At 45.9% G+C, this 15,580-nt stretch overlaps 5 protein-coding genes across 6 annotated transcripts; 2 read left to right on the top strand and 3 right to left on the bottom strand.

The window, feature by feature from the left end:
- Positions 1-21: 21 nt before the first annotated feature.
- LOC120710409 lies at positions 22-1,318 on the bottom strand. Its single transcript, XM_039996100.1, has 3 exons — positions 1,202-1,318; positions 647-825; positions 22-416 (listed from the first exon to the last, which is right to left on the bottom strand). The coding sequence occupies exons 1-3, from the start codon at positions 1,245-1,247 to the stop codon at positions 258-260; spliced, it is 384 nt and encodes a 127-aa protein (XP_039852034.1). The 5' UTR covers positions 1,248-1,318; the 3' UTR covers positions 22-257.
- A 117-nt stretch (positions 1,319-1,435) lies between these two features.
- LOC120710408 lies at positions 1,436-3,209 on the bottom strand. Its single transcript, XM_039996099.1, has 4 exons — positions 3,082-3,209; positions 2,528-2,940; positions 2,362-2,421; positions 1,436-2,190 (listed from the first exon to the last, which is right to left on the bottom strand). The coding sequence occupies exons 2-4, from the start codon at positions 2,910-2,912 to the stop codon at positions 2,057-2,059; spliced, it is 579 nt and encodes a 192-aa protein (XP_039852033.1). The 5' UTR covers positions 2,913-2,940; positions 3,082-3,209; the 3' UTR covers positions 1,436-2,056.
- A 1,038-nt stretch (positions 3,210-4,247) lies between these two features.
- On the top strand, positions 4,248-5,757 carry LOC120705593. The gene is made up of 3 exons (XM_039990023.1): positions 4,248-4,649; positions 4,753-4,970; positions 5,091-5,757. The coding sequence occupies exons 1-3, from the start codon at positions 4,283-4,285 to the stop codon at positions 5,709-5,711; spliced, it is 1,206 nt and encodes a 401-aa protein (XP_039845957.1). The 5' UTR covers positions 4,248-4,282; the 3' UTR covers positions 5,712-5,757.
- A 231-nt stretch (positions 5,758-5,988) lies between these two features.
- Positions 5,989-8,236, bottom strand: LOC120705594 (protein transport protein SEC13 homolog B-like). Of its 2 annotated transcripts, none has more exons than XM_039990024.1 (2): positions 8,116-8,236; positions 5,989-7,240 (listed from the first exon to the last, which is right to left on the bottom strand). In XM_039990024.1, the coding sequence occupies exon 2, from the start codon at positions 7,181-7,183 to the stop codon at positions 6,266-6,268; it is 918 nt and encodes a 305-aa protein (XP_039845958.1). In that variant the 5' UTR covers positions 7,184-7,240; positions 8,116-8,236; the 3' UTR covers positions 5,989-6,265. The 2 variants fall into 2 exon arrangements, with proteins under 2 accessions (XP_039845958.1, XP_039845959.1); XM_039990025.1 differs by lacking the exon at positions 8,116-8,236 and adding an exon at positions 7,539-8,085 and having other exon boundaries at positions 6,120-7,240.
- Positions 8,237-12,702: 4,466 nt separating this feature from the next.
- On the top strand, positions 12,703-15,465 carry LOC120705592 (protein DJ-1 homolog B-like). The gene is made up of 8 exons (XM_039990022.1): positions 12,703-12,850; positions 12,952-13,149; positions 13,227-13,376; positions 13,475-13,657; positions 14,367-14,441; positions 14,534-14,734; positions 14,817-14,957; positions 15,049-15,465. The coding sequence occupies exons 1-8, from the start codon at positions 12,824-12,826 to the stop codon at positions 15,247-15,249; spliced, it is 1,176 nt and encodes a 391-aa protein (XP_039845956.1). The 5' UTR covers positions 12,703-12,823; the 3' UTR covers positions 15,250-15,465.
- The last annotated feature ends 115 nt before the right edge of the window (positions 15,466-15,580 follow it).

Below are 15,580 nucleotides of genomic sequence, written 5' to 3'. Positions count from 1 at the left end.
CCGAGATTTTTCGAACGGTTTAAAATCAAGTGTGCTGCATGCACTTCAGGTCAGTAAGAGAAAATTTGAACAGACAGCCTCAAGTAGAATTTACAGTTATGCCGGTGGATGTGTAGAGACGTAGAGATGCAAACACCTCACGTTCTCATCCTTCTATAATATTATATGCAGCAGCTAGACACAGCCTCAGTAAGGAGATTTGTAATTTACATATGCTTTCCCCTGGAACCAGAGACATGGAGCAGCTTCTTGCAGTTTTACAAGACCTCCCAGTCATGCTCCAGATCGACTGATGAAGAAACAAGTTGATATCCAGTGTTTTCTGCATCCTCTGATCCAGCAGGCATGGCCTGATGTGAACTCATCTGCTTCTTTGACCACCGGAGTTTACTCGACAAGCTCCTCATAAACATTTTCTGCAAGCAGCAAGAAACATCAGTTGCCATATTTCTTCAGAGACAAAATTTGGTGGTATGACATTATTCCCTTTTAAATTTCCCCAAGCACCTCTTTGAAGTGGTGTAATCATGAGCTGAAACTTGCTCTCACTAGCTAGATTACATGAAGCGGACATTATGGTGTAATCCACCAACATAATTCGTTCTCCATTACAACAACAGCACCACCATGTTTCGAATAATATTACCTGAAATGATGCATTGTTTCGCTGAGGGACCGGGGGCACAATTTCGTCGTTTTCCATGTGGTCCTGGCCATCCCTTAGGTCCTCTATATCAACAGACTTAACCATGGTGCCAGTTGTCAAATTTGGAACATCAGCACAGCTAGGCACATCTGAGCTGGATTCATGTGAAATGCTAGTTCCTGCAAAGATCACGTAGGAAGCATAATAATTTGCAGTCATGAGGAAAAATATATCCCAGAAATGTTTAAACCATTCATAAATACAAGAATTGATTAAAGGCGCTAGCTAAGTAATTTTATTATGAACAATCAAAATAATGCCTTTAATGGGCCATAAAATATATTAATTATTAAACACTATCCCAAGTAAGATCGTCATCTAGTTTACTGAACTATAGAAGTTTGTATTACATAAAATTATTATTTTACTATTTGGGTGCACAAGTCAGGCAAACTTTATGACCAAACACTATGAAGTTGGGAAGATTCAGAACTTAAAAGACAGCAGGAAAGAACAGAACTGCATGTCATATTTCAAAAGTGTAGAGATACAAACCATGCGTGGTTGCTTCCACGGGGCCGTTTGCGCAGTGTGATACCATTTGCTCTTCAGAATTAGCAGTAGAATCTTCTAGCAGCAGTGCTTCATAAAAAACAGCAGAATCTACCAGAATATCTGTGAAAATTCAGTATATGAAGGCACAGTAAGTAACATAAAAGTAAATTATATGTGTCTTTATCATTCTTATATCAATAAATGTATCTGAGGCTATAAGCAGCTTGCCTGAATGTCCAGAACAGTGAAGTCCGGTTTGTTCCTCCTTGTTCAATGCTTGAGGTACATAATTATCTTGGGTTGCTTCCACAGGGCCGTTTGCACTGTATGATACCCTTTCATCTTCATAATTTGCACTAGAATCTTCTTGCAGCAGTGCTTGAAAAAAAACAGCAGAATCTACCAGAATATCTGTGAAATTCAGTATATGAAGGTACAGTAAGTAACATAAAAAATGAATTATATGTGCCTTTATCATTCTTATGGAGAAAATAAGGTGAGGTTATAATTAGAATGTACAGAACAATCAAGCCCAGCTTGTTGATCCTTGTGCAATATGTGTGGTACATAATCATCTTGGGTAACGGTAGTGGAATCTGTCAGGACATGTACATCAATTTTCAATGAAAATAAATGTAAAAATAGATAAACATATATTGATGGCTGGTGGACAATGGGTTCAATAAGCGAGCTCAATGACTTGTTCTCTTTCCCAGGAGCAATCAAAATCATTGTAGGGCACACTTTTTATCTTTTAAATCAAATATTCAGCATGTTCTCTATTAAAAACAGAAGAATCTGCCAAGAATATGAAAAGCAGAGTAATATGTAACATAAATTAAGGATGCGCCTTTATCACTCTAATGGATAAGGATAAGCCGAGGTAAGGAGTTTGCCTGGATGTCCAGAACAGTGTCCGGCTTGCTCTGCCACTTGATCTGTTTCCAGAGCATGAGTTGCATGATCATCTTGGGGTATGGCGGTAAGTCCTGTCAGGTTAATTAAAAAATTCCATTAAACAAATGTAAAGACAGATCAAAATTAATGGATGCAATAGTCCATGATCTGGCTATGAAATTCAAGTGCAATTTTGCAAAATAATAATATAAATTTACACTATTTAATAAAAGGTGGCAATGATCTCATGAGAAAATACGAACCACGTGGTCGTGGTTTTACAGAAGTCTCTGGATTCCATAGAATGACTTCCTCAGAGCTGTCTGAAAGTGGGGGGAAAAGGTGGGAAAACGGTACAAAAAAAACTAGTTAGGTGATAAGATGTCGATAAAGAGAAATAGAGTGTCTATTAGAAAAAAAAATCAGTACCACATATTCCACTTGGTGAGGTGTCCTCTGCCTTTGGCAGAAGACGCTGAACATTTGCTTCAGTGTGACCTCCTTCAGAAGAAGTATTTTCTGGGTACATATGATTCCTCAAGGACAAACCTGTACTTTTACTTGAAAATGATTCAGTTCCATGAGCATCAGTATCCACACAGCCAGTAGATCTGTTTTCCACCGTTATGAGAGATGCAGGAGTAGAGGCTTCAGTATTTGGTCCAACTAGCACCGTCTCAACAGATGCTTCCAAAGATCCAGTGATGACATTGCTACTAGATTGCTCCTCCTCCTCATTTGACACCTCATCATCAGTAAAGGGGGCAAAAATTATTGCCTTGGACATCTTCAATGAACTCAACAGCCTTATCATGAGCTGAATCTAGATACTTGATCGGGAGCTGTCAAAAGAAATGCGAGAAACAGATGCAAAGCACTGTCAAGAAAATCCTATCTTATCTTAGATATCTAAATTTATGACCAAAACAAGATTAAAAAAAATCATGTTTAACATCAAATTTAGGAGAAGGCACTAATACTACCTCCATGAACTTTCTCACATTTTCCTTGAATCCATCAAAATTGATGCCCATGTCGAATCCACCCATATGTGAGAAGTCAATATAATCCGAATCAATGCTTCTCGCCATTAGTTTTTTTTTTCTTTGGGGCCGTTTAGTTCCCAAAAATTTTTGGGACCGTTTGACCACTAATTAGGGGTATTAAATATATATTAATTATAAAACTAATTACATGAATGGACGGGAAATCGCGAGGCGAATCTATTAAGACTAATTAATCTATCATTAGTGGTTAGTTAATGTAGAATAATATTGTCTAATCATTGCATAATTAGGTTCATTAGATTCGTCTCACGATTTCACCCGGGGGTTATGAAATGGGTTTTATCAGTTATCCATATTTAATACTCTAAATTAGTGATTAAATGTTGCAAGTTACTGTAGCGTGTGAAGATTTTTGTGAACTAAACGGGCTGCTGTCAACAGAAGGATGGAAATACCCTGTTTCAGAGTTGCACAGCGGAAGTTCAAAGTCAAGTACCAGAAAACACTAATGTTGCAATATAGTATTTTCAGTGGCATACACAATTTCTACCAAGATTCTCGAAATAAGATGGAGACATCTGATCCAATTCAGGGCGGCTCGTGAATTGTATGTTTACTAGATTTGCATGAAATTATTTATTGACACTGAGTTGTATAAATCCAAGTTTACACATAATGGGACTAGGATGATTTTAACGCCAGAACTGAACACCAAACGCACTCCATGTTTGATATGACTTGTTCAAGTGTTAGTTGCAGCAGGGTTTATCGAAACAAGTCTAGTCTCAAAAGCGCAGACGTGCTCACCGGCGGCGAAAAACGAAAGACGACGGCCTTGGCAGGCGGCAGCAGTCTTCTCCGGCAGTTTCGAGAAACGGCGGATCCACACGCCGCAGTTGACAGACGGCGGCGGCTGGAGCCTGTCGCTGTCGGATGAGGCGACGGCGGCGTCAGCAGGGCTGCGGGGCTCGCGTATGTAGGGGCCGGGCAACTTCAGAGTAGAGAGAGGCACGTGTCCTTCCTTGGCGCATACACCTGCCGCGTCGTACGGCAACCGGACTCGTCAAGGGCCCTCCAACGTGTTGCGCTGGAAGGAAAGAGAGAGCTTCAAGGGCCACTTGGACTAGAACACGTACGCCGACGACCAATCGAAACGGCAACGAACGGGTCGATCGATATGGATCATCATACTCGAAAGGATAAACCAGAATCATCCTATTGCTCGACAGAAACAGATTGCGACATCGCAGAGCAAAGGAGCAGCGGCAAGATTGTGGAATTGGATGAGGACATGAATCAAGTCGTGGAGGACTTGACGAAGCAGATTCTGGATCTAAACGAGAGCCGGGTTCTTGAGCAGATGTTTCAAGACTGTCGGTATAGACATCTTCTAATTCAGACCCACACATGGGAGGAGAAGGTGGTGCGGATTCTTCATGTGGTACGCTGTCGAGAATTCACTCAACGCAATCCCAAGACAGGCATTTGCCAACCCTGCCGCTTTTCTTTATTCAACATAGCCTTGTTTGATTTCGACAAAGAGTGTGAGTACTATATATACAAGCAATATATATATAGTTCTATACATACATGTAATCTGTTTAATATTCTTAGTTTGCTTTGGTCTCCGGGAATTTTTCTTTTCAGCTAAGGTTGTGCATGGACCACTGTTTCGCGACATCCCTCCCTTCCATTATGAGCGGTTGGATACATCTTTCAATTTAGTCTCAATCAAGGTTGCTGAGTCTGACATTCGTTACCCCATCAGTATATATGGTACTGTATTGGCGAGGGACAGGAACGACTACAGATGCGTCTACTTATTCAAGCGTGGAAGGGATGAACCTCAGGTCATCACTAGGAAGGTCATTTAATTTATCATGACATAACATTTGTTATGGTCTGAATTTACATTTGCCTTTCTCAGCTTATTTCCTTCTTTTTGTGTAATTCTTACATGTTTCCTCCCCTAAATCCCTGTGCAGAACCGTATGCTAGCTTTGACAGGTCCATATCGAGCACTTGGTGGCACAACTGATTTGCATGTTGAGTTTGATCTGAAGATTAAGGGTGAGGGGGCAGCTGACGAAGATTTCAGCAAAGGTTTATTAGTGCTCAATGCCTTTATGAATAAGTCCGGTATACCCTACACATTTTCACTCAAAAGTTACCTGAGTACTGTGGATATGGTGTGTGTGCCTGTCTCTAATGCCTTGGAAGCTTCTATTGGAGTCAACTTTTTGAATGGAAAATCTACTTTCACTGGCAAAATATTTGCTTCTACTTCTGAAAGTGATACAAGTAAAATGGTTCTGTATGACAGTCAAGTAGATGGCACCAAGACAGAATTTGGAAGTGATGGGTCTGTTTCATTAAGTCGTCGTATATTATCTGTCAGAAGGGGTGAATACCTGCTGCTATATTTTTCTGTTCGTGATAGTTACGATAAGTTTAGACGCCTTAAGTTTGTTATAGGGAATGATGTGGATGAACGTACTTGCAACCTAGGCACTTACAGGCTGCACGTGAAGATCATTTGGAAGGGTGTCTTTAGACAACATGGCATTGAGTCAAAGGTTATTGGTGACACTAAAGTGTTATGGTGAATGCTATTTTGTAGAACAAATTTAATAAAGTGATGTCAGCAGGCTATTGCGCAGAACTTCCAGGTTTTTTACAACCATTTTTTTGGGAACTTCTGGGTGGATTTTTTTCTCTCCTAATAAATTTTTGGCAAGGTCCGAGAACCAGAATTTTTAGCCTCTGTTTTTTGGGTACTCTAGTCTTGGAGATGCTCTTGTACAGCAGCAAAGAACCAGAACATAGCATCACCAACGCAGTGCGGGAAGCATTCATTCTGCCAAACTTTTGGAGAAAACAATCTGGCTTTGTATTTTTCTATTGATAGGTGAAATAATGACAAACCAAATTGGTTGTTAGCAGGTACCAATATCCTGTATAGAATAACAGACATAGTACGAGAAAACTTGGAATAAAGACACGGAATGATCCAGATAAGAACTCAATTTATCACTTTGGTCCGAGCCAAAACCATCTCCCACACCACGTCTGTGCCTTGCTAACTGCTACTGTGCCATAGACTCAGATTACAGGAAAACTACATTATTGCAATAATATATGAGAGAAGAGCTCCAGAAATCTATGGCTCAACAGTAGTAACTTGCTGCCATTCACCATCCACAGCTTCCTTCCACAGGGTCACATTGTTGTTGCCATCAGACACAGCCAGTATATTCCCTGTCAGCGACCACGACAGCCTCCACACAGGGGTTCTGAAATCATACAGGACCCGACCTTCCCACTGCTCACCTTCTTTCGCTGATGTCCAGATAACCACCGTTCCATCCTGAGAGGCGCTGGCGATGGTGGACTTTGGGAGGCCAAGATTTGGCGCCCACGCAAAATCTCTCACCCAGTCCTTGTGCATTTGCAGTGCAGGGAAACAATCCATCCTCCAGCTTCCGTTGGTGAGCTTCCACACCTTGACCGTGTTGTCGCAGCCACCAGACGTGAGTTTCTGAACATATTCATATTGGCCAGAAGGTCCTGCACTGATTAGAGCACCGGGTGCCATCGCCGGAGCCCAAGAGACTGAGGTCACTCCTACTGGATGCCCCTGATCAATGCGTGTCGTGTCCCAACCTCCATCAGAACGAGCAGTGAAGACTGAAATGTTCCCATCAGATGAACCACATGCCAAGCTGAGACCCAGCTCATGAGGCGCCCATGCAATGGAATTCACTGACGACTTGTGCTCAACAAAGGTGTGTAGCTGTGCCCATTCGTCGGGCTTGCTCCCTTCTTTCCAGATGATAACCCGGCCATCATAGCTGCAGGATGCAAGCATGGAACCAAACTTAGGATGTGCCCATGCAACTTGCCAAACTGGGCCCTGGTGTCCACTCAAAGTTGCTAGCTGCTGATGCGACGTGCCACTTACGCCAATGATCTTTATCGTGTTGTCAGAGGAGGCTGTAGCAAGACGCTTCCCATAGTAATCCATGGCGATATCATGCACCACATCTTGATGCCCAGTCTCAATCTTATGGGGCGGCATTGTTCATCAGCTTGAAGACACGACAACCAACTCTTCGGTGTTGGCAACGTTAGACTCCTATTTGACAAAACAAATGTGATGGCATCAATCAACAGTAATATAATGCGTTACAATTAACTGAAAAATAAGGCCAAGTTATAAATCACATGGAGTTCATTATTATGCAATATTAAGGTTACAATCACAACAGCCCTCAAGAAAAAACTATTGCAGTTACAACAGCATTATAACACTGATGGTCCAATACAAGAGCTAGTTTGTTATTGCGGTTCCTTTTCCACAAAAAGGCAAAATTCATGATTCATCAGATTAACTAAGGAAATAGGTTGGTTAAGGATACATCTCTGACCAATACCTTTGATACAAATCAGCTTAAAGATCTTGGAATACAGCGGGCGGGATTCCATATCTATTGCAGCATCAGGAAAATAAAAGCAATTCATCATGTAGCACGACTGGTGACTGGGAATAATTTTGGATTCAAATTAAAAAGCCATATAGTCCGGCAGATACATATAAAGTGTAATGCAGCACATTTGGTACAATAGCATCGTTTTCATTTTTCTTCAGGTAATTAGTATTTTGCAACCCGCTCGAGACCATGTATGTTCGTAGTTAAGCTCTGAACTATATAATACTAGATAGAAAAAGAGAGGAGAGATCCTCAAGAGCGTAAACAAACTTGACGGAGCAAAGGAATGGGTGTAACAAGAAGGGAACCCCAAGATATGAAACCAAACGCGCCATCCCTAAATCCCTCCCTAACGCCAGCATCGCGGCGGCATGACCTAGGCTAGCCCGGCCGGACGCGCAAACCAAGGGGATGAAATCGAGACCCCAATCGCCGCTCCTCGGATCCATTCCGGCGCATACCATCGGTAGCAAACCACAGGCGACTATCTGGAGGGGGCGGAGAGTCAGGTCCTGCTTACCAGCGGACGGAGGGGACGAGGAGCGAGGCGGGGGGGGGGGGGGGGGGGGGGTGGCGAGGAGGAGGTGGAGATCGCCGCTTGCGGCTGCCGCGGCGGAAAGAAACTGGCGACGACGGCGAGCACCCTCCTCCCAACAGGCAACAGCTTTGTCGTCGCCTCCTCGGGCTGGGCCCAAGCCCATCAAGCAGCTGTAGGCCCAACAGGCCTAACACCGAATGCTGACGGGCTGGCCCAATCTACTCCTAGTCCAAGATGATGCGCCTTTTTTTTTATATTTTTCGAAAACATTTTTTACAGAAATATATTTTCAATATCACAATTTACAGTTTTGTACCCCTACCGCCCGGCAGGGGGCCTGCCGCCCAGCAGCGGGGCGGTAGTGACTTATATGTAAATTTTAAAAAAATTATTTGCGCGGGAGCCCTTGGCGGGAGCCTGCCGCCCCTGCGGGCGGCAGGCTCCCCAGTCCTGTATAAAAGGGTTTCCCTCCCCCTCCCCCCTCATTTGCTTTCCACGACATCCAGAGAGCGGGAGGGAGAGAGTTGTAACGGCGAAGCCCTGTCGGATTTTGGATCCTAACCGCAGGTAATAAATATTTCTCAACTTTCTCAATCTAAATTTATTGTATGTTTAATTCTATAATTAGTGTATGCAGCAGTAATGATATTTTAGCGATTTAGGTAATGTTTTTAATATAATTTAGGTAGAATTAAGATTAGTTTTTAGAAAAACCAATTAGGTTTACCAACAACTTTTGTGATATTGATTAGTTGTTTAATACGAGAAAAAATTTCGAGAAATAGTCAGAAATTGTAGAAAATATTAGAAAAGTATATGAAACATTCAGATAAATTGTAGAAAATGCAGAAAAATTTAGAAAATGTTAGAAAAATATATTTATAAAAATATATTGTAAAAAATTGTAGGAAATGCACGAAAATGTTAGAAAAGTTTATGAAAATTTAAGATAAATTGTAGAAAAATGCAGAAAAATTATAGAAAATGCAGAAAACTTATATTTTTTTTGTGTTAGGTATGGCCGGAGATACGCCAGCTCTACTTGACGGAGTCATAGACTCGTCGCACCTGTCCTTTCTTGCTGTGGTTCAGCGCGTGAAACTTAACGTGCTGCGTCCACGTCCACCAGCGGAGTTTATTCCTGTTGAGCCACGATGGGTGCCCAGGTGATATGTCATCGGATTATGTTTTTAAAAATACGTTTGTTTCGTATATGTTTCGTACATAATGTACTTACATTTGATCGTTCTATTTTTCAAGTTGAGTGAGGCTGGTCTTCTTACTATAGGTCGTCTTGCTGAGAGTGGTTTAGTACAGCTGGACAGATCTCTACTTACGGCTCTAGTTGATAGATGGAGGCCTGAGACAAACACCTTCCACCTCCCTTGTGGGGAGATGACACCGACCCTACAGGACGTTGCGATGCTGCTGGGTCTTCCTATCAGTGGGGATGCCGTAGGGCCTTGTGTCGTCCCGCCTACGTGGTTGGACGATCTAGAAGAGCGTTTTGTAAATATTGACATCACGATTGATGTAGAAGAGCACCCAAAAGCAACAGGCCCTGCCAAGGCATGGATCCTCCAGTTCCAGGTACATACCTTGTTATGGAACGATTAATGTTAGAGTTATGCTTTTTACTAGTGCAGTTATTGTTTTATTTTATAATTGATCTCGTACTCATAAATGTTCATCATTTCTATGCAGCCCAACAATTTGGCACATGATGCTGATGATGATAGCGTCACTCGATCCCTTGAGGCATACCTGTTGTGGTTGTTTGGATACATAATGTTCAACAACTCACACATGGTCTATGTGGATAGGGTGCTTGTGCCTTACGCACTGGAGATCGCAGAGGCAGCTGTGGAGGAAATGCCTCAATATAGTTGGGGTGCAGCGGTACTTGCAGCCACGTACCGTGGCCTCTGCAAGGCATCGGTGCAAAATAAGCACAATGCAATTCTTACAGGATGTCCAATTCTGCTACAGCTTTGGTCGTACGAGAGGATAGCAATTGGTCGCCCGCTTGTCGACCACTCACCGTATGAGCTGGATATGTACGGTGACACCGAGGACGATAGGCCCACCATGGGGACTCTCTGGTACGCTCGTCAGGTACGGAAATAACTGCTACTCGTACTATTCTGTTGGCAAATCTGTTGCTTTGTTTTACTCTCTTTGTATTTCTTATTTGTACATATTATTATTAATTTTGTGCAGAAGAGGTGGGCCCACGTACAGTCTCGTCGGGCCTATCCTGATTTTGTGGCTGAGTTTGATCGGTTGACACCTGAAGACGTCGTGTGGGAGCCCTACTCCGAGTTGGCTATAAACACTCGTGCACCGATCGGGATATCTTCGGTTTGCTTTCAGGACCAGGCCTTATGGATGACTACTACAGCGTTGGTGTACGACGTTTACATTGAGGCTCACTGCCCGGACAGAGTCAGGAGACAGTTCGGTCAAAGGCAGTTGTATCCTGTGCCGTCAGCATTGGATCGGGTCGAACGCCATGACCATAGGTAACAATTCATATACTATTTCAGTGACTATGCATTGTATAGTTAACTAATCATATTTGACTAAATTGTTTAGGCCTTTTTTTCTTGCTTGCAGTTTGAAATGTGCAGGTTGATGGACTTAGATGCCAGGGCGAATTTGATGAGGATTCGAGGGGGATCTATGATGGATAGGAATGAGCAAGAGTCGGCCTGGACCCGAGTTTCACAAAGATCTCATTCCATGCTTGAAGCCTTTGGTAGCCGGACATCGTACGATGACTCGTACGGTTCGTCTCAAGCCTCGACGTCGTTTCCTTGTGGTCCCACACAACAGCAGTCTTCCCAATCACCTTATTGGTCTCAGCAGCATTATCCAGGTACGTGAGGATACTTACTAACTTCCTACTTTGAAGCCAACAATTAATTCTCAGTCCATACAGGTGATGCACACCCACCTTACCAACCTCACGGAGGGACTCAGTTTAGTACCATGGCACCAGCTGCAGGGATGTCATTTCAACCAACACAGGCACCACCACGACCTTTCGGTAAACATATAGTCAATATCTTAATTTCAATTAATTGTGGTATGAAGTCTAATTCCTTTTGTATTTACATATAGGATCACAACAGGGGTATGATGCTGGACCTTCTTCGTATTACCCTACGGCGACAGCAGAAGGAACGCAAGGTAAATACCTAATCTGTAGCCCGAATTTATCATGTGCTTCTTATCTCTATGAATATTTTAAATAATTTGAACGGTTTACAGGATCGCACCACCAGCTTCCTGATATGGGTCATTCCTCGTATCCACCACCACCAGGTACGTATGATGAATATATACCAAAATATATGACTTATAAGACGATATTAAGATATCTTAATTGCTACTGTATAGGGCCCACACAGAATACCTTTGAGGCGAACTTCGAAGATTGGAGTCGGTTATTTTCTACACCTAACCCGCAGGCCGATATTACCTTCCAGACACCTGTGCCAACCGGACGTCCAGATAGAGACGTAGGGCCTCCAGAGCGACACACCTACTCTACAGACCACGTCCACGCTCAGCGTAAAAGAGGTCGACATGGCCGGGGTGGCCGGGGTGGTTAGGATGTGCTTCTAGTTGTTTCTGTATTTTTGTTATGGACATGTCATCATGTTATACTTATTTCGTTCTCATACATCACCTATTTCGTTCTCATTTGCGTTTGTGTGTGAATTGCTAGCTTATACGTTTCATATTCATGTTCTTTACTAATGGTTTTTATTTGTATCCATATCTAAAACACATCTAATGGCCACAGGAAGCTGTCCACAGCTGGGAGCCTGCCGCCCCCCTGGCGGGCGGCAGGCCCCCTGCCGCCCAGTGGATTGGCGGCAGGGGGCCTGCCGCCCGCCAGGGGGCGGCAGGCTCCCGCCAAGGGCTTCCGCGCAAATAATTTTTTTTAAAATTTACATATAAGTCCCTACCGCCCCGCTGCTGGGCGGCAGGCCCCCTGCCGCCCCCCTGCCGGGCGGTAGGGGTACAAAACTGTAAATTGTGATATTGAAAATATATTTCTGTAAAAAATATTTTCGAAAAATATAAAAATAAAAAAGGCGCCCAAGATGATGATGGGCGATTCGGGGTACGGAGAGCCGCAGGTTCAGTTGGCAGAGATTATTAATTAAGTTTAATAAAGAGAGGACATTTCACGAGGAGGGTACTAACACTCCAATTATTCAGTCAACCTCTGACGATGTGGCACGGTACGACGTCGACGACGAGGGTTGGCGGCGAGGGCGCAGGACCATCTTGGTGGCCATGTTTCCAAGCTCCAACCACCACCCCAGGGCAGGCAACGGCAGCCGGGTGGTGGCATGGCATCATCGGAGGGAGTGAAGTGAAGTGAAGTGACTCCATGAAATTTGATGCGTGGAGCAGGGCACGCCTTGGAGCTAGAGGGAGCATGGGGTCAATGATCGCGGCGGGCCCGTACCAGCACCAGTACCACCCTGAGCACTGTGCTGCATCGTCAAGTCAAATGCACCGCACGCCGCCCTGTCGCCCTCGCGCGCCACCTCGATCGATCCCTCCCAAGCTCTGCTCCCCCATGCCCCGTATTTAAGGCCGCCCACCACTCCCGCTCCCCAGTACTCCGCAGTCGAGCAAGCAAGAGCGAGGCGAGCGTCCCGATCCGTCAATGGCGTCTCCTGCTCCCGTCAAGAAGGTAACTCTTCTTCTCCGGCCTGCTTATTTGATGTCCCGTTGCCGCGCTTCTTGCCGTCATGCATGTATGTCATGTCCCGTTGCCGCTGCCGCGCTGCGCAGGTGCTGGTGCCGATCGCCGCCGGCTCCGAGCCCGTGGAGGCGACCGTCCCTATCGACGTCCTCCGCCGCGCGGGCGCCCACGTCACCATCGCGGCCACGGGCGGCCTGCTCGTCCACGCCATGTACGGCGTCAAGATCGGCGCGGACGCCACCGTCGCCGACTGCGCCGACGCGTCCTATGACCTCGTCGCCCTCCCCGTAAGACCAAGCAATAAGGCCACGCCGGCCGCTCCCGTTTAGCATTTCTCTGACACACTAGCTCGGAGGTTGTGCAGGGAGGGATCCCCGGCGCGGCCAACCTCGGCGACTGCGCCGCGCTGGAGAGCATCGTGAGGAGGCACGCGCTCAAGGGCCGGCTCTACGCCGCCATCTGCGCCGCGCCGCCGCTGGCCTTGGCGCGCTGGGGCCTGCTCAACGGCCTCAAGGTGGTAATCCATGCCACGTCTGTCTCATCCAGTGTTGGATCAACTTTTATTAGTTTACACCCAACTGCGCTGGCTTTTAATTTGCTTTTGTGCAGCAGGCAACTGCTCATCCGGCGTTCGTCGACGAGTTCCCGGCCGAGGTGGCCGCCGTGGACGCCAACGTGGTGGTCGACGGCAAGGTCGTCACAGCCCGTGGGCCGGCGATGGCGATGGAGTTCGCTCTCGCCTTGGTGGAACAGCTCTACGGGAAGGACAAAGTTGACCAGATTGCCAAACCAATGGTACGTCTGCCTAAACCGGAGAAACTGATAAGTCGAAGATTAATTTGAAACAGAATGGACATATTATTAGATCACAACAAATCTAACCGAGCTATGTGTAAGCTCGCTTTGCTTCGACTATACAGATTTATTAACAAGCGTTTGAGTACAATTTCATACGGGAACGTTCAACTTTACCAGAAACGGAAAACTTTCTATGTTCCAAGTTTGGTCATGAAAAAAGATGTGGAGCATATGAACGATTCGTCCAAAGAAAAAAGATTGAAGAGGACGGGAAGGTATAATTTGTGGGGTTCCTTGAAAAAAGGGTGCACGATGATTGTGTCATTTTGTGAGATCACGAGCACCATTTTCAGTGAAAACTTTTGCCTAGTGCTAAGGATAGAGCGTGTGGAAAGCCCAAGACACAATCATTGGTCGGCATGAGTCCTTATGGGTCCTCGCAGCTGTTGGGAGTTGGTGTGATTGTTGATTGCCCATGCTTTCATCAAGTGAAGTTTGTCCACAAACTCATTACTCTCGGAGATGATGCTTATCTGCAAACCCCAAGTTTACACTAATGCTTAGTATGTATTTTTTATATATCGCACTACAGCAAAATGAACAAATTTTAATGCTACAAGTTTTGAATTTTCTTGAATCTGCTAGTGAATTGCAGAACACATGAGCTAGCTACTGATCCTTCACCGTATGTGTTCTTGCTCATCAGCTTGTCAGATATGAACCTGGGTATACCTTCAAGGAGCTCAACCCGATCCAATGGCAATGCAACGGCACGCCCAAGGTACTCGCATTTCCAAGTGCCTGGCCTGATCTGAAACCCGCTGCTGTATCCATCAGAAGTTCCTGAAACCTCCTCGGTCTGATTTGTTTCAGGTTCTGATCCCTCTCGCCAACGCGAACGAGGAGATGGAGGTGATAACGATCATCGACGCGCTGCGCCGGGCCAACGCGGCCGTCGTGGTGGCGTCGGCCGAGGACGGCGTCGAGATCGTCGCGCGCCACAACACGAGGATCGTCGCCGACGTGCTGCTCGACGCCGCCGCCGACCAGCAGTTCGACCTGATCATCGTGCCGGCAAGTCCCAACCTTCTGCTACTGCTGGATGTCTATCGGTCTGTCACTGATGAAAACCTCCTCTCGTTCCTCGCTTGATCAGGGCGGCATGCCCGGCGCGAAGACGCTCGCCGGCAAGGAGAAGCTCGTCGCGTTGCTGAAGAAGCAGGCGGAGGCGAACAGACCGTACGCCGCCATCGGCGCCGCGACGGCTCAGGTGCTCCAGCCGCACGGCCTCCTCAAGGTACACCTCAGTGCACGCCGGAGAAATTAAGATCAATAATCTCGGTTTGTCTGACCTGCACGGCGTGTCCTGAATTGCTGCGCGATCGCAGGGCAAGAAGGCGACGACGGGCACGTCCATGGCGTGCCTGCTGGCGGACGCCGGCGAGTGCGAGAACAGGGTGCTCGTCGACGGGAACCTGATCACGAGCAGGGGCCCCGGGACGGCCATGGAGTTCGCGGTGGCCGTCGTGGAGAAGCTGATGGGGAGCGAGGCGGCGCGGGAGGTGGCGGAAGGCTTGCTCTTCGTCTGAGTCGTGTGCCCTGACACTGACAGACAGGCTGAAAGCTCCGGGCCTGTGCCCGTGTCGTGTGAGTGAGTGATCGTGTTGGCTCTTGGGGTTGGGGGAGAAGAGGTTGCGTTGGCACGCCGGCGAGTAATAAAGTTGATTGCTATCTATTTTTTTTTTACCAAACGGTATGTACGCAGATTCTCGCATAATGCACGCACACTCACCGTTACAAGTACAGCCTGACACGGCTGCGGACGAACTACACCGAATCCATCCATAAAATGAATTTTGCAGCGAGCATGCTACACGTCGAAACTGCCATTGAATTCCTCGACGAACAAAAAAGAAAAAA

Source organism: Panicum virgatum, chromosome 5K (assembly GCF_016808335.1).
Source record: "Panicum virgatum strain AP13 chromosome 5K, P.virgatum_v5, whole genome shotgun sequence".
NCBI classification, from domain to species: Eukaryota; Viridiplantae; Streptophyta; class Magnoliopsida; order Poales; family Poaceae; genus Panicum; species Panicum virgatum.
The sequence above is the reverse complement of the archived record's forward strand: the minus strand, read 5'-3'. Positions and strand labels throughout refer to the sequence as shown.

What these genes read in the sequence shown, in the direction of transcription:
- LOC120710409 (XM_039996100.1), bottom strand. Translation starts at nt 1,247, where the DNA reads ATGGTATCACACTGCGCAAACGGCCCCGTGGAAGCAACCACGCATG. An exon ending in CGTGGAAGCAACCACGCATG is followed by an intron (nt 826 to 1,201) that starts GTTTGTATCTCT and finishes TGATCTTTGCAG; the next exon opens with GAACTAGCATTTCACATGAA. An exon ending in GAAACAATGCATCATTTCAG is followed by an intron (nt 417 to 646) that starts GTAATATTATTC and finishes TGCTGCTTGCAG; the next exon opens with AAAATGTTTATGAGGAGCTT.
- LOC120710408 (XM_039996099.1), bottom strand. Translation starts at nt 2,912, where the DNA reads ATGATAAGGCTGTTGAGTTCATTGAAGATGTCCAAGGCAATAATTTTT. An exon ending in CTCACCAAGTGGAATATGTG is followed by an intron (nt 2,422 to 2,527) that starts GTACTGATTTTT and finishes CCCCACTTTCAG; the next exon opens with ACAGCTCTGAGGAAGTCATT. An exon ending in TGTAAAACCACGACCACGTG is followed by an intron (nt 2,191 to 2,361) that starts GTTCGTATTTTC and finishes TTAACCTGACAG; the next exon opens with GACTTACCGCCATACCCCAA.
- LOC120705593 (XM_039990023.1), top strand. Translation starts at nt 4,283, where the DNA reads ATGGATCATCATACTCGAAAGGATAAACCAGAATCATCCTATTGCTCG. An exon ending in GTTTGATTTCGACAAAGAGT is followed by an intron (nt 4,650 to 4,752) that starts GTGAGTACTATA and finishes TTTTCTTTTCAG; the next exon opens with CTAAGGTTGTGCATGGACCA. An exon ending in CTCAGGTCATCACTAGGAAG is followed by an intron (nt 4,971 to 5,090) that starts GTCATTTAATTT and finishes ATCCCTGTGCAG; the next exon opens with AACCGTATGCTAGCTTTGAC.
- LOC120705594 (XM_039990024.1), bottom strand. Translation starts at nt 7,183, where the DNA reads ATGCCGCCCCATAAGATTGAGACTGGGCATCAAGATGTGGTGCATGAT.
- LOC120705592 (XM_039990022.1), top strand. Translation starts at nt 12,824, where the DNA reads ATGGCGTCTCCTGCTCCCGTCAAGAAG. An exon ending in TCGACCTGATCATCGTGCCG is followed by an intron (nt 14,735 to 14,816) that starts GCAAGTCCCAAC and finishes TCGCTTGATCAG; the next exon opens with GGCGGCATGCCCGGCGCGAA. An exon ending in AGCCGCACGGCCTCCTCAAG is followed by an intron (nt 14,958 to 15,048) that starts GTACACCTCAGT and finishes GCGCGATCGCAG; the next exon opens with GGCAAGAAGGCGACGACGGG.